Source organism: Gracilinanus agilis, chromosome 6 (genome assembly GCF_016433145.1).
Source record: "Gracilinanus agilis isolate LMUSP501 chromosome 6, AgileGrace, whole genome shotgun sequence".
NCBI classification, from domain to species: Eukaryota; Metazoa; Chordata; class Mammalia; order Didelphimorphia; family Didelphidae; genus Gracilinanus; species Gracilinanus agilis.
Window position 1 is genome coordinate 98,407,086 of NC_058135.1, and position 21,779 is coordinate 98,428,864.

At 37.5% G+C, this 21,779-nt stretch overlaps 1 protein-coding gene across 1 annotated transcript in view; it reads right to left on the minus strand.

Moving 5' to 3' along the window:
• PALLD (palladin, cytoskeletal associated protein) overlaps positions 1–21,779 on the minus strand; it is a 479,197-nt gene that overhangs the window by 289,212 nt on the left and 168,206 nt on the right. Inside the window, exons 2-3 of the mRNA XM_044681559.1 lie at positions 17,698–17,876; positions 1,362–1,428 (exon numbers count right to left, since the gene is read on the minus strand). Coding sequence (XP_044537494.1) covers positions 1,362–1,428; positions 17,698–17,876 — 246 coding nt within the window. The remainder of the gene's footprint in view (positions 1–1,361; positions 1,429–17,697; positions 17,877–21,779) is intronic.

Sequence of the window (21,779 nt, forward strand, 5' to 3'; positions counted from 1 at the left end):
ATTTCATTTTATATTTGAACTCTCGATAATGCAGTAGTTTTTATGCAAATCTTTTCACGATTTCATGGTTTCTTTCCTTTCCCCCTAAATAAGACAGCTAGAGACTAATGAAGTCAGTCTGTATCTGTTTATATAGTATTGTCTTTGAAATGGTTTTAATGGATGGTACACTTTAACAAAATATCTTATTTTTCTGAACAGTAGTATGAATTTTAACATTCATTTTTTAAAATCTTGAATTCCAAGTTGTCTCCCTCCTGCCTTCCCATAACCCTTCACTGAGAAGTAAGAATTCGATAGGTGTTATATATTTGCAATCATGCAAAAACATATCTCCATATTAGTCATGTTGTGAAAGAAAACACAGCCCTCCACGTGAAAAAAAAAATAGATTGAAAAACAGGGTGCTTCAATATGCATTTTGACCTCACCAATTCTTTTTCTGGAGGTGGATACCATTTTTTATCATGAATCCTTTGGAATTGTCTTGGATTATTGGATTGCTGAGAATAGCTAGGTCATTAACAGTTGATCATCATACAGTATTGCTGTGATTGTGTGTGATCATGCAGCAATTCATATAAATCTTAACAGGATTTTTTTTGAAAGTATCCTGCTCATCATTTCTTACAGCCCAAGAGTACTCCATCACAGTCATATGTCGCAACTTGTTCTGCTATTCTCCAACAACTGATGGACATTCCCTCAGTTTTGAATTCTTTGCTACTACAAAAAGAACTTCTACATATATTTTTTTACAAACAGGTCCTTTCCTTCATTGTTTTCTTTTATGGATCTCTTTGGGATACAGACCTAGAAGTGGTATTGTTGGGTCAAAGGCTATGCACAGATTTATAGACCCTTGGCCATATAGTCCAAATTGCTCTTTAATGGAGGTACACTTGACTTGGCTCCTCTAAAATTAAACTATTAGCTCCTATCTTCTTGAAAACCCACTTTAGGTCCACTGAATATTTTTCTATCAACGGTAAGTCTATCGATCAAGAATCATTCATTAAGTGACATAAGTAAGTACATGTAAAATACAGTGCGGTTTTTGAGGGACAGAACTGGAAGCTTTAAAACTATTGGCATAAAGGGTCAATTTTTGTTTTACTTCTAATACATTGCAGTATTCTAAATTCAAATCTCCAAATCACTATTGTGTTTCTACTTGAAATCTTTACTTTCTGATTGAGTTCAGTTTTTCTTTTTTGTTCTGTTTTTTTGGTCTGGAGCAAGAAGCACAGAGTCCAATCAGGACAACATGGTTGACATTTTCCATTCCAGAAGTGATCTCCATATTGTTAATGGAATTAATAATGGTGAGGGTGAGGAGGCTATAGTGAGAAAGTACTTACTGTGGCATATCTCCAGCTTTTGATTTGAAAGCTAAATTTTCACTATCAGAATCTGATGAACTGGCACCTGAAAGGAAAAAAAGTACATCTTAATAATAATCATAATAATAATAAACAATAATAGCATTTATATAGTGTGTTAAGGTTTAAAAAATACTTCACAATTTGATTCTTACTTCATCCCTGGGAAATAAGTGCTATTAATATCCCTATTTTACAGATGAAGGAACTGAGGCTGAGAAAAATTATGTAACTTGCCTAAACTATCACTCACACATCTAAGAATCTAAGGCTGAATTCAATCTCAGGTCTTCCTGGTAATGAAGTCCATCATTTTATTTGCGGTACTATCTAATGGATTTTTTACGTCTTAGAAACATCTTTTCCTTGATACTTGACTATTAGGTTTAAAGTATCATTTTGGCTTGATTATGCAGGGCATTTCAATTGCTCTCAGCTGAAGTATAATTTTAGGGGGAAAATTACATATAGAATTGATTTGGTTGGCTTTGAAATAAAGAGCAAGGATATTGGGCTTTGGATATATAATTGTTTACAAATAATCTGTTATTTTTCACTCAGTTGCATAATGGTCACATATAGAATCTGACAGTTTACAGAATGCTTTACAAACATTGTCTCACTTGAGACTTGCTGGTAAATGTTTAACAAGTGGCTCTCCAAAAATATACTCATGACACACTGCATTATTAACACTTCCCCACCACTTTCTCAAGTCTAGATAATTAAACACACACACATATATAGTAAACTTAGCCCTCATTTATAACATTTACTAATTTCTGAAGCATAAACAGTTACTTTGGAAATTTAACAATTGGCTCCAGCACTCCCCTGCTTGAGGACTCTCAACAACCCTGTCAAGCTCGTTCTAGAGATTCTAGGGTTTTATGATCCCAGATCTAGAGATGGAAAAGACCTTAGGAAACAATCCAACTCCTTCATTTTACAGATGGAGAGGTTAGCAACTTGTCTAAGGTCATACATAAAGTAAAGGTTGGAGATGATATTTGAACACAGGACCATTGACTCCAGAACTAATATTTCATTTGTACCACATTCCCTACTTGTGCTACCATTCCACTTTGATGTCTAAAACATAACATTTTTTAAAAGTTCACTTTCTTGAACTTTCTTAAAATAAATATCAAATCTTATGGCAAGTAAGCTTGCTAAACTTGATCCTTCAACAAACATTTATTAAATTATTTTTGTTCTCGTTGTTAGTCATTTCTAGTCCTGTCCAACACTTCCTGATCTTATTTGGGTTTTATTGGCAAAGTGGCTTGCTGTTTCCCTTTCAGGCTCATTTTACAGATGAGAAAACTGAGCCAAACAGAGTTAAGTAACTTGCCCAGGGTCATCCAGTTACTAAGTGTCTGAGGCCAAATCTGAACTCAGGTCTTCCTGACTCCAGGTCCCACACTTTATCCACTGAGCCACCTATATGCCCTTATTAAATAATTACTACATGAAAAAAAAACCCTGTTGAGGAAGATAGAAAGTTTAATTGAGACACTGCAGCGTCCTAGAGAGGCTTATAGTCTAGTTGGAGGATAGGACACATATTGAAATGATGAGAATACAACGTATACACTTGGTTCTTTCTCATTTTACAGTTAAGGAAACAATCTATGAAAGCTTAAGAGAATTGGCTGTCAGTGTCCGAGGCCGGTTCAAAACCCAGGTTCTCCTGTCTCTCCCTATTGAACCACACTGATTCTGCATGACCTTAGTCACCAACCAGAAGTGCTCAAATAACTGGCTTAGAAGAGGTAAAACTTATTTTAAACGTTCCTCTTTCCTATGCAAGCAGCATTGCTCAGGGTTTATACCACTGACTGCTCATTTCTGAGGGCCATAGAGCTGGCTTGTTGGGATGTTCCAAGAAGGGAGCAGCTTAATCATGGAACTTGAGGGCTCTCTGGTTCTGGATCACAGCAGCTAGCCACTTACACCAATAATTCACTTTTACTTTAGTCTCTTGACTTCACCATCTCTTTATCGGAACCAACCATAACCAAACTGGGTCAAACTCCCATTTGAACATCAGTAAACTTTGTCCCAAGAGATAAGAAGACAAAGAGATTTCATTGGCAACAAAGCCAACTACAGTGGCAAGGATGACAGTTCAATGAGTTCTTCTGAGGCAATGAGATATGACTTGTGATCCTAAACTCATTGGTTTTTTTTTTTTTTGGTGATTGGCGCTCGAGAGCTTTGATCTTTTAAAAAGTTAGTTTTGGTTTTTGTTTAGCACTGTCTTCTCACTAACCTCAATTCTTGGTCTTCTACTTATAACTTTGTGGTTTGGGTTTCTGATATCACTGAAAATGTTCCAATTCAGTTACACTCAACTATTCACTTGTTACCATAGAGATATACCAGCCACTTTTCCTTTGTGGTTAGTGGATAATTGATAAGCATGCATTAAGCGACTATTTTATTCCAGGCACTGGGTTGGGTATTAGGAATATGAATCAAAAGTGGGATAGTCCCTCTCCTCATTCACAAAATAGACCCAACATTATTTGGGGGGAAATGAACCAGCCGCTAGAGGGGATCAAGAAGGGCTACAAGTCCCACCTAGGAAGGGCTGGGGCATGACTTGACTGAGACCCATTGATGGTTCTTGACTCTAGACCTATTTTTGCATTAACAAAGAGGATATCTATCACTCTACAAAAGATTAATGGTGTTGGAGCTAAGTTATGAAGGAATCTGGAGATTCTAAGAGGTGGAGGTGAGAAGCGAGTACACTGGAATAGAGTGCTGGGGATGAGCAACAGTAAGAAGGACAGTTTGACTGGAGCACAGTGTACATGAAGGGAAGACAGACAGGTTGGGGTCAGATTGTGAATGACTTTAATTGACAATCAGGGGAGTTTATAATTTCTTCAGAAGCAATAAGAAACACCCCTAGGGGTTACTGAATAGGAGAGTGACATGCTCAGATCTGTTCTTTTGGAAAATCACTTTGACAGTTTTGTGGAATATAGAATTGAAGTGGGAAGAGACAAGGCAGGGAAACCAATCATAATGCTATTGGAATAAGTCAAGGGAGAGAGATGTTTCCCAACATTCTGTCTTCAATTTCCTTTTCTTTTTTCTGGCTCTTGGAAATGTCATTTGCTGAACAAGAATGATGGTAATAGTGACCATGTCGGTTGAGGGAAAGGGCCAGTGATATTGTAGAGGTAGAATTGATAACATCTGGCAACTGCTTAGCTATAATAATGATAATTAGCATTTATATAGCTCTTTAATGTTTACAAAAAAACTTTACAAAATATTATTTTATTGGTCTTCACAATAACTTTAGGAGGTAGGTAGTATTACCACCTCCATTTTACAGACGAGGAAACTGAGACACAGAGAGACTAAGTGACTTGCCCAGGATCATGCAGAAAGAAAGCATCTGAAGCAAGATTTGAACTCAAGTCTTCCAGACTGCAAGTCCTAGGAAGCCATGTCAAAATCCTTCAGTGTTGTATATGACTATGTGGTTCTTCATCTTCCTTCCTTCCTTCCTTCCTTCCTTCCTTCCTTCCTTCCTTCCTTCCTTCCTTCCTCTCTTCCTCTCTTCCTCTCTTCCTCTCTTTCTTTCTTTCTTTCTTTCTTTCTTTCTTTCTTTCTTTCTTTCTTTCTTTCTTTCTTTCTTTCTTCCCTCTCTTCCTCTTCCCTCCCTCTCTTCTTCCATTCTACACACACACACACACACACACACACACACGTGCACACACAGAGTGAAGTGGATGGAGCATTATAACTGGAGTTAGAAAAACTTGAGTACCTGAGTTCAAGTCCAGCCTTATATATTTACTAGCTTTTTAACTCTAGAAAAGTCAATTAACTTCTGTCTGCCTCAGTTTCCTCATTTATAAAATGGGGTCAATAATAAGTCCTACCTCCGAGGGTTGTTGTGAAGATAAAATATGCTAACATTTTTAAAGTGCTTTGGAAATCTGAAGGTGCTATATAAATCAGAACTTTTTAATTAATTTTCATGACTTTAACTAAGACCTCTATCGAGATGACTCCCTAATCTATATTCCTACCTTAGTATCGAGCTCAATCTCCAATTGTATGTTAGACTTCTCTATCTGAATGTTCCACTAAAAGTATTGTTCCTCCCAAACCAGTTTTTCTCCTGTTTTTGTTACTTCTTGTGAATGGTACCTTCATTATCTGAGTGACTTGAAACCAGGAAGTTCTCTTTGAACTCCTCTTCACTCTTGTCCCTACTATCTAATCAGTTGATCATTAAGCTGATTTTTCCTTTATGGTATCTTTTCTATCTGTCCCTTCTTTCTACTTAAACTGTTCCTACTTGATTTCATATCCTTGATACTTCGAGGAACTATTACCATAACCTTTTAAACCTTAATATCTTAAAATTTATTAATTCTTTAATCTTGAGGGAAAAAAGTCCAAAAAAATCATTTATCTGGGCAGAATACATAACATGTAACATTAGATGTGGATAACACTCTAATTGTTTTCTAGAATTACTTCTTCATCTCCTTTAGTAAATTCTGGGTTTTAGGGATAAAAGTGCTTTGTGGAATCTTAGGTGTAAAAATCATGTCTATTGAATACATTCGTAGTAGTTCTTTTACATAAAAATCCCATTTTGTTGTCTTGATAATCCTTCCCTCCTGTCCTGGCATTCCTTGCACTCTTTGTAGCAAGGAAAAATAGTAAAACCAACCGGCAGACCCTGGCTTATTCTTCATCCCATTGCCTTTGTACAGAGAAAAGGGAGGCAGGTTTAACCATCAAGCCTCTGGGGTCTCCAGCGGCCTGCAGTGAGCTGAGTCCTTACATTTTTACTGTAATTTCCCTTGATGTTATTGTTCTATTTATATTGACTGTTTGCTTGGCTTTCTTTCTTCACTCTGTGCATCAGGTCGTACACATTTTTGGATGACATTTTTACATTAGTTTCTTCGGATACAGTAAAAATTCATTACATTCACATACCAGAATTTGTTCAGCAATTGCCCAACAATGAGCAGTGTCTTTGTTTCCAGTTTTGTGTTACCACAAAAAAAGTGCTGCCTAAAATATTTCAGTACATATTGGTATATATACTGGACAACAATAGCTTTCCATGCCTGGGTCTCTCCTCTTCAATTAATTCATCTTGGATACTACCTCCTTAGCCTCAAAATTTTTTTTTTATAACTCTTACCTTCTGTCTTAGTACCAATTCATTTTAAATTATTTTTTATTTTAAAATTTTAATAACCCTTACCTTCCATCTTGGAGTCAATACTGTGTATTGATTTCAAGGCAGAAGAGTGGTAAGGGTAGGCAATGGGGGGTCAAGTGACTTGCCAAGGGTCACACAGCTGGGAAGTGTCTGAGGCCATATTTGAACCTAGAACCTCCCATCTCTAGGCCTGGCTCTCATTCCACTGAGCTACCCAGCTGCGCCCTCCCCCCCCCCCCCAGTACCAATTCTAAGACAGAAGAGAGACAAGGGCTAGGAAATAGAGGTTAAGTGACTTGTCCAGTGTCACATAGTTAGGAAGCATCTGAGACTAGATTTGAACCCAGGTCTTCCCAACTTTAGGCCCAGTGCTCTATCCACTGTGCTGTTTACCAACATTTGTCCTCCCTTTTGTTTTGAGAGCATGTTATTCCTGTTGTTTATAAGTCTTTGCTGTATTCCTAAGACTCACTGAATAAAAATCTTGAGTCTTCAGTCTGGCTTTCAAGCTTCCCTCATCCCCATCTTTCCCCATATGACCTTTTTTAGACTTATTTCCCATTAGTCTGAAGCTAGGGGGAGAAGTGGTTAGAACCTAGGACTTGGAGGGAGGAGAATTTGAATTCAAATTCTTCCTTAGATCCTTATTAACTGTGTGGTCCTGAATAAGTTACTTAACCTTTCTCAGCCTCCCTTCCCTCATATACAAAACAGAATAATAATAGCACTACCTATGAAGGTTATTGCAAGGATCAAATTAAATAATATTTGTAAAGCACTTTGCAGAACTTAAAATTTTATCTATAATGATGATGTTTTATTATTATTATTATTAAATAATAATTAACTCTGCGATTCTAGGCAAAACAGAACTTTTTTCAGCTTCAATTTCCTCATCTGTAAAATGGGGTAATAATAGCATCTGCTTCCCAGGGTTATTGGTGAGGATCAAATTAGATAATATTTGTAAATCATTTTGCAAAGTGCTTTAGAAATATGTTAGCTTAGATTAGTAAATTCACTTTGTGATTTGAGCAAATTGTTCCATATATATATATATATATATATATATACATCTTATGTCCCCCCCACACACTTCTTGACTTCACTTATGTTGTCCCTTTGACCAGAAATTTCCCTATTTTAGCCAGTTGAAATTCAGCATATTCTTTAAGGCCTTTTTCTAAGGCAATATCTTCCACGAAATCTTCCTTACTGACCCCATGGGGAGGCAATTTCTCTCTTATCTGAACACTGACAAGCCTTTGTACTATTCCTGTTACTTGTCACATCATACTGCCCTGAATTTGTCTTCACTCACATATATCCTCTGTGCCTTATACATTCCTTGAGGCCAGGGGTATGGCTTAGTTGTTTTCCTATCACTCCCAGCACCTAGCACGAATAAATGAAGTAGGAAAGCATGAGGTACATGGGGGAGTCAGCGAGGAGGCCAAATGGAAAGCAATTCAGCATTCGTTTGGTTTGGGAGTAGTGGGAGATAAGGCCAGGAAGGAAAGCTGAGGTCAAATTACAGAGGAATTTGAAAAAAGCCAGGATATAGAATTTGTCCTGTAAGTAACTGGGGAGCAACTAAAGATTTCTGATCAAAGGAGTGACATTAAATATGGTGTTTTAGAAAGAGTAATTAGATGATGGTGTGGAGGGGAATTTGGGTGGTGAGAGAGAGGAGAGAGATCAGGTTAAAGACTGCCTCTGTAATACATAGCTAGGCACAAGGTAATAAGGGCAGTAGTAATGAAAGTAACAGAAGTCAGATATCACAAGAAGAGGCAGACCAAGACTGCCTATGGAACGGTACGTAAAGATGAGGAGGGAGTCAATGACAATTCAGATTTCTAAATTGTGTAATTGGGGAAAATGTCGATATCTTGACCAACAACAGGGAAATCAGAAAGAGGAATGGAGGAAGACAATATCTTTTATTATAGTCATGTTGGGTAGGCAGTCATAATGGGACATCCAAGTGGAAATGACCAGAGGGAAGTTGGAGATGCCCAGTTGGACTTCAGAGAGAGGTTGAGCCTACAGGAATAGATTTAGAAATCATGTATGTGAGAGTGGGAGTTATGGGAGTAGAAAGTGCCACTAAGGGAAAGAGTAAACAAAAAAGAAAAGCAGAGAGCCTCAGGGAAGGACTGTGAAGGTTGTGGGAAAAAGAAGAAGATAGTAGTAAAAGGACCTGAGAAGGAACTATCAGAAAGACAGGGAGAAAACCAAGGGAAGAGAAAGTGTGTCTATATGAATATAATAGAATATTATCATTGGTTAGTAAGAAAAGACTGGAATAGGGAATTCAGAGGAATAAAGGAAGATCTGTATGAATTGATGCAGTGTGAAATAAACAGAAATAAAGAGAACAACATGCTAATGACAACAATCAATCTGTAGGCATTGATTAATCACTTAATGAATGCTGGGCACTATGCTAAGTGCTAGAGTGCCAAGTTATAAAGAACGAAACAAATCTCACTCTCAAGGAACTGACATTCTCAAGTAAATGGACAGCTAACTAAAAAGAAGTTGAACTCTGAGTTACTGAAGGCTGCAGAGAAGAGATGAAGAATTTGCCTCTTCTCAGAGAGGTAGGAAACTACTGGGACTGGATACTGAATTCACTGGCCAGCTGGCATAGGTTTAATTAATTACTTTTCTGTGCCACAAGAAAGGGCTCAATCTAGATGGGACATGTCAGTCATAGAAAGACAACAGGCATTGATAAAATTTTCTTTACAACCCTTACCTTTCATCTTCGAATCAATACTAAGTTTGTTTCCAAGACAGAAGAGCAGTAAGAACTAGGAAATCAAGATTAAGTGACTTGTCCAGGATCGCACAGCAAGGAAGTGCTTGAGGCCAGATTTGAACCCAGGAATTCCCATCTCTAGAGCTGGTTCTCAACCCATTGAGCCACCTTGCTGCCTCAGTAACGTACTTTTAAAAAGAAAAAGACTGAGGAAGTGGTAAACAGTAATGAATGCTGCAAAGACTAGGGAGGATGAAAGCTTGGATCAGATCACTTCTTGGAAACAAACCTAGTCTGATAAATTATCGGATCTTTGATCTTTGGTTGTTAGGTAGTCACTGATGATTACTGAGAGCCTTTATTAGGGTGGTTAGGGCTGAAGCCCAGTGGATATTGTGGTAGCTATGGCACTGGCCAAATCAGTGCTGTCTCTTGTGCTCCTGATGTGGGCACACAAATAGATTGGTCTGACATAACTTCAAATATTTAAATTGTACATTGGTAGGACAGTACTGAAAAAAGGTACTATTTAACCTATTTTTAAAGAGTTATTTCTGCTTGTTTTCATTTTTTCTGTTTTCTAAGAGTTCTAGCAAAGCTGATACACAGTAAATTTGGGGGGTGGGGTGGGTAGGAGGTGGGGAAGTAGAACAAACAGGGCTTCTGTGGGTTTTCCACACACCTGCCCATCCCCAGTCAAAACTCAATGTCACCTTTTATCTCAGGTGACAAGGCAGCTTCTGTCGGAGGTGGTAGATCAAATGCCCTTCTCTGTGCCAGCACTCTCACAGGGTGATTTCTTCCTCCTTCCTCCTTCTACCTTCTCCTTTTCGTCATCTGCTTTGCACCTGCTGTCCAGGGCAACATCTCAGGTGGCAGACTAGGTTTTTCTTCAGGATGTATATGCCATTCCTTGAGCTTTGGGAGGGAGGGACACTTGTCCGAGCGAGCCTTCTAGCTTCTTTCCCTGTAGCTATTATGTTTAGAAATTTATGCGACTGATGCTAGAGTATATTCAAATATTGTTTTCCTATAGCAAAACTGAAACTTTAAAGCACATTTTGCTGTTCTTTGTATTTTACATTATGGCCATTTCCTAACAAACTCAATTCACAGAATTCTTCCTTGGAATAAAGAAAAACTGCAGCAAAAATATGCAACATTCTTTATTCTTAAGTCTCCTTTCTCTCCCCTCAGAGGAGAGTAGTTTTTTTTAAAGTATATTTTTAAAACTATTAGTCATTTAAGCCTTCATATTTCATTAACCATAGATTTATAGCTTATCAGCACCACAGAGATAATTTAGTCTAACCCTTTCATTTTATGGATGGGAAAACTGAGGCCCAGTGAGATTAAACAATTGGCTCATGGTTATGGGACTAGTTAAGCTGAAAAGCAGGTGTTTGGGTTCAGAGACTACAAACTGAGCACTCTGCCCACTCTACCTCATTTTGCCAACAAAGAGGGACTTTTTTTTACTTTATCCAAAAAGATGGGGAAGAAATTTAGATCTCTGGGATATTAGTGCTTAGCTGAGAATGACATTCCTTTTTGGCAAACGGGTGTGAGAGATGGACTCTATTTTCCTTAGCTTTTCAAGGAAGTATCTATATGAAAGCAGTCAATCACCTAGTTGAAACAAATCTCAAATGATAACACTAAGCTTTTCCTAAGGATCACTACCAATTAGTTGTTTTTTTTTCCTCTCTCATACTTTCTTTTTTTTATTTTTTATTTTTATTTTTAGAAAATTTTCCATGGTTACATGATTCATGTTTTTACTTTCCCCTTCACTCCCTCAAATCACCCCCCCCCACACACACACATAGCTAACATGCATTTCCACTGGTTTTAACATGTGTGGTCAGTCAAGACTTAATATTATTGATAGCTCCATTGGTGTGGTCCTTTCGGGTCTACATCCCCAATCATGTCCTCACCAACCCAAGTGTTCAAGCAGTTGTTTTTCTTCTGTGTTTCCTCTCCTAGAGTTCTTCCTCTAAATGTGGGTATTGTTCTTTTCCATAAGTCCTTCAGAATTGTCCTGGGTCATTACATTGCTGCTAGTACAGAAGTCCATTACATTTGATTTTACCACAGTGTATCAGCCTCTGTGTACAATGTTCTTCTGGCTCTGCTCCTTTCACTCTGCATCAATTCCTGGAGGTCTTTCCAGTTCACATGGAATTCCTCCAGTTTATTATTCCTTTGAGCACAATAGTATTCCATCATCAGCATATACCACAATTTGTTCAGCCATTCCCCAATAGAAGGGCATACCCTCGCTTTCCAGTTTTTTGCTACCACAAAGAGTACAGCTATAAAAATTTTTGTACAAGTCTGTTTATCTATGATCTCTTTGGGGTACAAACCCAGCAATAGTATGGCTGGATCAAAGGGCAGGCATTCTTTTATCTCTCTTTGGGCATAATTCCAAATTGCCATCTAGAATGGTTGGATCAGTTCACAACTCTACCAGCAGTGCATTAATGTCCCAATTTTGCCACATCCCCTCCAACATTCATTACTCTCCCCTGCTATCATTTTAGCCAATCTGCTAGGTGTGAGGTGATACCTCAGAGTTCTTTTGATTTGCATTTCTCCAATTATTAGAGATTTAGAACACTTTATCATGTGCTTATTGATACTTTTGATTTCTTTATCTGAAAATTGCCCATTTATCAATTGGGAAATGGCTTGATTTTTTATACAATTGATTTAGTTCCTTGTATAGTTGAGTCATTAGACCTCTGTCAGAATTTTTTTATAAAGATTTTTTCCCAGTTTGTTGTTTCCCTTCTGATTTTGGTTGCATTGTTTTTGTTTGTACAAATGCTTTTTAATTTACTCTAATCAAATTATTTATTTTATATTTTGTAATTTTCTCTAACTCTTGCTTGGTTTTAAAATCTTTCCTTTCCCAGAGATCTGACAAGTATACTATTCTGTGTTCACTTAACTTATTTATAGTTTCCTTCTTTATATTCAAGTCATTCAACCATTCTGAATTTATCTTCTTGTAGGGTGTGAGATGTTGATCTAAACCTAATCTCTCCCATATTGTTTTCCAATTTTCCCAGCAGTTTTTGTCAAATAGTGGATTTTTGTCCCAAAAGTTTGGCTTTTTGGATTTATCATACACTGTTTTGCTGATGTCACTTACCCCAAGTCTATTCCACTGATCCTCCCTTCTGTCTCTTAGCCAGTACCATACCATTTTAATGACTGCTGCTTTATAGTATAGCTTAATATCTGGTACTGCTAGGTCTCTCATACTTTCTTAATGCCAAGATAGAAGACAGAATGTTGTTATTCATTTTTGAATTGAATCGTATTTCCTTTTTGCATATTCTTCCCTCTCAGTTTGAAGCAATATGATTTCCTGTTTCCCTCATGGATCTCACCTTATGGTTCCCCTTTATCCTTTTAAGGATGCTAGTTCCCAGAAGCAAGAAGCCCTCTGAAGGCATGGTAAGAATAAACAGGGGAAACATGAATGGTTACTATCAAAATGAGAAATCATTAAATGTAATCTTTGGGGAGTGCTTTCACTGAGCACTCAGGCATCACAGAAGGGCCACTGTGCTCCAGTGGTCCACAGGAGCAGCCTCAATGAAACCAGTTTGCTTTATCAACAGCAATGGGAATGATTTAAGCCACTTAATCCCATCTCATCCCCCAGTTTCAGTGGAAAAACAATTGCCCTGAAAGGCATTAACTTCAGTGTGAGTAATATAGAGTTAGAAACTTTTACATTTGTGCTTTCATTGATGACTTGTTAATTACAGACTAAATACCCTTGCCTTTTTCTACCTTTGTACTTTTGCTCATGCCATTCCACATCATTCTTCTCCTTACTACTTGTTATATCAGGCAAATCATTAACCCTCTCTGGTTCCCATTTTCTTCATCTGTAAAATATAAGGATTTGAATAAATGGTATTGAAGCTTCTTTTGTAGTTCTAAACCTATGATATGCTCCACATAAGCTTGCAATGCCATCCTTGATGAATCCAGCTTATTCTACAAGAATGAATTAAAATCTAACCTCCATAAGACCTTCCTTGAACATCCTGACCAAAAATGACTTCCCTCGTATTTTTCCACTTGTTGGCATATATTTATTTTGCATATATTCATATACATTCATGTTTTCTTTCCAAGTAGAATTTATTAAAAGAATTATCCTTTTTTTTTTGGTATTTGTATCTCCTTGGTGCCTAACACAGAGTCTATCATAGAAAGTGCTTAATAATTTCTTGTTGATTCAAGCAACGTCACTTGCTTCTGAGTGCAAATTGCAATTCCTGCCATCACAGTTCATCTAGGAAATGGTAACAAAACAATCTTGTAACTTTTGTTATTTTAACCTCATTTATATCTTTTACTTAATATTGATTTTATTAATATTATACCTCTTTATTAATTTTATGTCATATTAATATCATGCCTCTCCAACTTTAGTCTTTTTGTTTTGTCTCTCCAAATAAACTAGTCTTATGAGACCATATCTCAGAGGCCTTTGTATTTCTTCCTAGAGAGTTTCTACGTAGCTATTATATATATATATATCTTAATCTGATTGGAAAAAATAGTTAAATTTTGCTCCAAGCACCATGGCTCATTTTGAGACAATATCTATTGGTTCTTCAATCTCTCATTGAATTTTGTTCCTCTATCATTTAACTGGATGAATTTTATATTTCAGACATTCAGAGATCGATGATTTCTTTGGTTTGGGTATTCTCTCCATCTATTCACAAAACCATTCCTTAGTCAACCATTTAATGAATAGCTGTTGCTGAAACAAGTTGGATATCATGGTAGACAAGTATTGGCAGAGAGCCCCTCAGCTTAGCTAGGATGGTCCCTGGAGGACAACATGAAGCTAGCAGACAAGCCCATACCCAGAGCCTTTTCCTTTTCAACTTGGAGTGTCCTGTCACAGGTTTCAATTCAGTTCAAGAATCTTCAAAGGTGCCAGCATTTAAGAAGCCAGGACCCCTGCCATGTGGTGATGAGACACTGAGATAGGGCTAAGTAAAGATGAACCCTATAACCAGAGCAAAAATCAGATTTTCAATGAATGTATTTGACCTGTAAGAGAACTTTCTGAGTTTTCTGATTCAAACGGCATATTTGATATTCTCTAATGGATTTGGCACAACTCTCTGTTGACATACTAATGGTTGAGGTGTTTTAGACAGTAATTCAGTGGGAATATATCTGAGTCTAATTTAGCCCTGATGGAAATGAAACATGAAAATTATGGCAAAGTAGGTCTTCACTTTGAGTCATGCGGCAAACTAAGAGAAGTATCAGTGCTTCTCTCACATTTCACATAATTGGACTTGGGGATTATAATGTGCTTTACTTGTCAGCTGTCTGACATTATTTTGCATATTTTGTAAGACCAAATAATTTTTCTAAAGCATTTAACCTTGGTCCTGAGAGATGTGATGGATAGCTAAATCTCCCTATCCTCCCCTCCCTCCTACTCCCTTCATACCCAATCTGTTGAAACTCAGTGTGCAGTGATTAGAGTCACTAACCCCTGATGGTTGTTTGGCAACTGAAGTCGGATCAGTGCTTCCATGTGGAAAAGGGTACATGGGAAAAAGTCAATGTCCTTTGTTGCTGGACCGTAGGGGGCATGGAACTGACCCAACACAGAGATGGATAGGAATGGACTCTTCCAAGTCATCCCAAGACAGACTGTCAGTCTGTCAGCTTTCATTTAGAAGCGTTAGATGTAACAATGAAAAATGTTTTGTTCTTAGAGCCCCTGAATCTAACTACTAATACCAGATACCTTAGGATTATAAAGGGCTGAAAATAAAGTTCAAGATATCAGGTTTGCAAATAAGTGAATAAAAAGCATTTTTTTAAGCACTTAGCATACGCTAAGTGCTGGACATATAAATACAAATAGAAAACCAGTTCTTGCTCTCAAGAAGCTTAAAAGGGAACCAATCTATGGAATGTGGACAGCTATATGGCTTAGTGGATAAGAGCAATGGGCCTGGAATCAGGAAAACCTGTGTTCAGATCTGGTCTCAGACTCTTAATAGCTTAATAATAAGTAAGTTGCTTAACCTTTTACCTTAATTCACTGGAGAAAGAAATGGCAAACCACTCCAGTATCTTTACCAAGAATGATCCAAGGGATCATGAAGAGTTGGACATGACTGAACAATAAGACATGGAGTGAGATTTTGGATCGGTGATGATGAGGATGATGAGTGGAGCCACAGGACAATTGTTTGACATATCCATTCCAGGAATGATAATGTTGATGTTATTATTCTTCCCAGAAGTCAAAGCAGAAGGAAGGACTGGGGTTATAGAAAAGCTATATAGGTGATGCCATGGCATGAAGAAGGCTAGAAACCCAATCTCAACTCAAGAAAGAATACTGTTGGCGTATTATATGGTTGCATTTAACATCTATGATAGAGAGGTGTCTTTGGTACATTTTAATTTATTAACCAACTGATGGCACTATGCATTATTTCAAGGCAATCCATCAAGACTCTCTCCTTCATATTTGTCCTTGTTGCAAATGAGAGACAGGAATTCTGGGTTGTTTTCAGGGCCAAATCTTATTGAATTTCAGAAGTTGGAAGGGCCATCAGAGGCCATCTTTGGAGGCTGTGGATAGAGTGCTGGATGTGGAATCAATCATAAGTGAACCTGAGTTCAAATACCAGCAGTGTCACTAACAGTGTGACTTTGAGGAACTGACTTTTTCCCTTTGGGACTCAATTTCTTCCTCTGTATAATGAGGGGTTTGGTTCAGGTAACTGCTAAGACCCCCTTCTGGCTTTAAATCTATGGCATTATGATCCTATGATTTAGTATGATTCACCACCCCCTCCACATTTTGCCTCTGAGGAAACTTAGGACAAAAAAGGGATTAAAAGACTTGGCCAAAGTCACATAGCTAGTTAGCAGAAACAGGAATAAAACTAGATCATTTGCATTGCCACCAAGGGATCTTTCTACTATACTACTTTGACAACTGACATTAGGATAATAGATTGAAAGGGATCCCACAGGTCAACCTCCTCATCTTGCAGCTTAGAAAACTGAAGTCCATAGAGGAAAGTGACTTCCTTAAAGTCACGTAGCTAAGAAGGGACAGAGCCAAGATCCGAATCCAGGTTCTCTGCCTTCAAAAATTGCATTTTATCTCCTATGCCACAATGACATGAATGAACATAAATGGGTTTAGTTCATTTAAATGCTACAGCAATCTCAAGGCCATCACTCAAGCTATGTCTCAACTTCAGTTTCAGCTCATATTGACAACACACGAAATCCATTCTCTGACTTCCAAGATGGCACAAAAGAGTCTCTTATTAGAAAGAACAGTGCACAACCCAAGCATAAATACTAAGCAGAGACAGTCACTTTTAGAAGGAAAATGTTTCTTGCCTGCTCTTAGGAGGCTGCTATTAGAGGATACACATATGAGGAACTTCAGTTCATTTTTGAATATTTGCTATCCTTTTTAAAGAAGAAAAAGAATAAAGAACCCAGAGAGCAATTATCTGGTGAAAAGTTCAAGATTCAGGTAATAGTGACTTTAGGGACTTCTCTTTTCTTCCTGAACTTTTGACTATTAAATTTTATAAGACACCCAATTACGAGGCAAAGGACCAATCTATGTGGTGGCTTTTCCTGATTTTTCAGGAACATTTTGAGCAAAGTAATGTTTTATGTTTTTTAAAGAGGTCGGCTCCAAGTGTTTTGAATTATATTGCTGTTGATAAAATGCTATAATAAATTTAATATACCACACTTTGCCTTCAAGGTTATCACCCTCCTCCATCCTCTACAAATAATAAGTTATGCCAAAAATGATGTTATTTTAGAGAACAATAGAAGCATAATTGAAAGGAGAAAAACGCCTAGGGTTTAATGAAAATATAGGAAAAAACCATTACAATATTCCACCTAATAGTGAATTCTTCTGCATATCCCTAGCACCACCCCCTCAACCTCTCCTCCCCCTCACCAAGAAACACACCATGCTTTAAGTATGACCATGTTTTCTGAGTATTAAGTAGTGTATACATCCACGTGAATGTTACCAAAAATGTTTCAAACTAAGAGGCTCAAATGCAGGGAAATGGGACTCATGTATCTGACATTCCCATCACTGGGCTTTCAGAGGCATTCTCTCGGATTACATTTGTTTGTTTGTGGAAATAGATTTGGATCACGACGCTGCTAAAGTGGTTACAATTTAGAAAAGTATTTGAGCCTAGAAGCTGTAAGATATTGAGGCAGTCTTACTGGGGAGGTTTTAGCATTTCTCTTCTCCTTACCTTCAATGAAGACCTCAGCAGATGTTGTGTCTGAACCGCTAGGATTGGTAGCCAGACAAGAATAACGTCCCGTGTCGTCCTCGAAAGCTTCCGCGATGACTAGGGTATGGAGACCGCCACTCTCACACTGGATCTGAATGTCTGGGGAGTTCTGGAGCTCTTTTCCTTCACAGAACCATCTGTGGGTGATATGGAATATGAGGAGATAGTTATGTTTAAAACAAAGAAGATGCCACGTGATAAGATACGAGTTTGATCCAAAACTACATAGATATGACCAGTGAGAATATCAGTTCTGTATCCATATTCTTGTGAAATTCTGGGAAAAATTTGTGCAGTCTTTTCCCAGAAAACACCTTTTTCTTGTGGACGTTACTTGGCAGTCGATCTCAATTAAAAAATATGGGATAGCAAACTTGTAAAATAGTTCAGTCTTATAGAATATGAATAAAATTTTAAAATACTTTGCAAAAAAAATTGAGATCTACAAAAAACACATTTCATATTATTAAAAAAAGAAACAAAAATAAATACTTCCTAACCTAATCGCAATTTAATCCACTAAGTACATGAAAATAATTAGGGGGAACTGGTGATAACCTTACCATTTTTTTCAAAACTCAGGCTGCAGTATTTTCCAAAAACCCTCAGCTATACAATCAAGTCAGAAATACCAGATGTAATTCCTTCCACATTTCTGTTACTTTAAAAACTTTCTAGTAGGCTACATGGCCTTGGAGACTTTATATAGACACAGAGGCTAAGTTGTAATTCACTCTTACTGGTCAGCTCTTTTCCTTTCCCAAACAACCAGGAGCCTGGTGGGGCTGGTTCTCAAGGGCCTTGGGTTGTTTTTTTAAAAAATACAGTCTCTCTCTCTCTCTCTCTCTCTCTCTCTCTCTCTCTCTCTCTCTCTCTCTCTCTCTCTCTCTCTCTCTCTCTGTCTCTCTCTCTCATCTTTCTCTCTCTCCCTCCCTCCCCAATTCTCAGCTCTATTCACTTTGTAAAATGAAAAGTGGAGTTGTGATCTAAAAACTTTCCAAGGCTGCTTTGTTTTAAAAGAAATATGCAGGAATTCATCACTTGACACAAACAGAAGAAGCTGAAGTCCCTTTGGACAACACTGTCCATTTAGCTCTTAATCACTTCTTAGAGATTTTCCCTGAGCCTAATCTTCCACTGAATTCTTTGTTCTTGGAATCCTTTCCTGGAAATTCAGCACTTAGGACTGGATCTGTAGCCTTCCCTGTATTTAGGGAAGTGGAACACAAGCACATTGTCTGCATTAGGGCAATAATAAAATCTTCTTAATAATAATACTAATAATAATGCAACAAGCTTGTTAATATGGTACTTCTACTTGGTAGAATCTTCACAGAGACATTCTTAAAGATGAACGTTTGCCTCTGACAGAAGAATGGAAGGAAATATGTAAACTAAGGAACAAAGTACAGCCAGTTATCATCCTCTCAGTAGCTGAAAGATTTGATATATACTAGTTGTACATGTTGTAAGACTTATGTTTTGGTGTCAACTTAGATGACTGTACTTCCACATCTCAAGATCCAATGCAAGTTGCCTTTCTTCCAATCCCATACTATTTTCTCTGCCCTTTCCTTTCCATTTCCACTGCTACTAGGCTAATCCATTATTTATTACCTTATGCTTGGACTATTAGAATAGTTTTCTTACTGATCCCTCTGCTTTCAATCTTGCCCAATCCATCCTACACACCAAATGTCAGATAAATCTGCCTAAAATATGTTCTTGCACATATCACTCCCCTGCTCAAAAGCTTTCAATGGCTCCCCATTGGGTATAGAATAAATCCTAATTCTTTAGTTTGGCCTTCAAAGACCTCTAGAGTCTGGCCCTGACCTAACTTCTTCCTCTGAAAGGTACATTCTGCTTTGATCTACTCATTGTCTCTTAAGTATTTCATGTCATTGCACATATTCCTGGAATGCCATTCCTTTCCTCTCCACTTGCATAAAGCCAACCAATCTTTCAAGGTACACGACAAAGCCTATCTTGGCCAGTGAAGTTTCTCTCTCCCCCAACCAGGTCAGGGATCTATATATTTTCTCTGAAGTCTAAATTCAGCTCTAACTTGTCTCCTCAAACATTTGTTTGGTACTTAGTATAACTATATATTTATGAATATGTGCGTGGTTTCTATCACTTCTTTTGCAATGGTTCCTGACATTTACTTTATTACAAGATAACATGTGAGATGTCCTGTGATTTAATCCTTGCATTGTTATGTAACTTTTCATGAAATTATGGAAGGTGTTACCCACTACAATACGTATTTCCTGAAGTTATTAATCTTTGATAAAGAAATAATTAAATTTCTAAAAACATCTCTGAATAGAATGCAAGCTCTGGCTGTGGGAATTTGATCTGCTTTTGGTTTGCATCTCCATTGCTTTTCTGCCTGTCACAATTCAAGCATTTAAGAAAAGCTTGGTGAACGAAGGCAAAGACTGAGTCATTGACTTTTTTGCTTCCCCCATACTCCTTAGCACAGTGGTATGCATAGGCTCACACTTCATTTATATTCCTTGTTTGCTCAATATTTCTCATCACAAGGAACTATTTCAATAGTACTCCAAGGTGTTCAACCTGTATGGTTGTAATGAATTAGGGCCATGACCAGTTGAGCAATGAAAAAATTTAAGAAAAAGAGAGGAAAAGGGTGATGTAGTGGATAGAGTTAGGAATAACCATATTTGCATCCTACTTCTGATATTTATTAGTTATGGGAGCCCCCAGCAAATCCATGAACCTTTCTGGGTTTCTTCCTCTGTAGAACAGAGATAATAATAGCATTGGTAGTTCTTATTTCACAGCACTGTTGTGAAACTCAAATGGGAACAGACAAGTACAACTCCCTGCACAGTTTAAAGCACTTTCTAAATGTCAGCTATTATTATTAGTCAGTCAATATGCCTCAAATAAATAAAAAGTCATACACTAAGGCAGACAAAAAATGTACAGAAGCCATTTATGTTCATTGCAAATTATAAAATCAAAGAATGACTTTTATTAGAAAGGCAGATTGAAATGGATTATCAAAGTCAGTAAAAGGACCAGTTTCATACTTTTAAAACTTGGGAAGATAAGTTTCGATCTAGGAGAAAAGAGAACAAAACTCTCAAACCATAAATGTCCCATCAAGTCCGAATGTAGAAATAGAAATTAGTTATTCTGCTGTCAAACTGCATCAGGTCATTCAAGGTTCCTCAGATAAAAGTGGCCCATTTATGACTATAACAATGTAGGGTCCTGAAATAGGAAGAGGGTCATACTTTCCCTCTGGAGAGCTATGTTCTTCCTCCCTTTGTGCTGTGTGAATTGCCTACTTTTTCACTCTTCTGTCATAGGTTTTAGTGTCCTTAATTGCACAATAACATATCCTTCTTGAAGACAAGAACCACGTTTAATGCCTCTTTGTATAAATAGTAGCGAGTAAGTAATGCTAAGCACATAGACAGATAGGTGACATAGTGGTTAGAGCATTGGTATTGGAGTCGAAGTTCTGAGTACAAATCTGACCTCAGACACTGTTGGTCATTGAACCAGAGTGATTCAGTTTCCTCATCTATAAAATGGAGGATAATAATGGTATCTCCCTATCTCCCCAGGATTCTAGGAGGATAAAATGAGATATCTATGAAACACTTTGCAAACTTTGAAAGTGCACACAAATATTAGCTATATACTGGGAGGTAATCAAATATTTGTTTTGTTATTTATGGAGATAATGATGAAGATTTTTCTTCTGAACTATGGTCTATATAGCACTTGTTCCTCTACCTAATTTAATCCTTTTATGACTCTGTGATTGCTTTATTTAATGTCTAAGATTCTTCCCAGTTTGAGTATTCTATTCTTCAGATGTATGGAGTGTTCAGGGAAGACTACCACTTTGGGGATGAAGACTTTCTGAGTTCCTTTCATGGCTGCTCATCCACTTTTGCTATCTCCTTTTCACCCAGCTCATGCCTGTGGCTCCAAAAAGCTGTAGAATGTGAAGCAGCCACATTTTTAGTAGATAGGCTAAATCAGGTTTCAGGTAA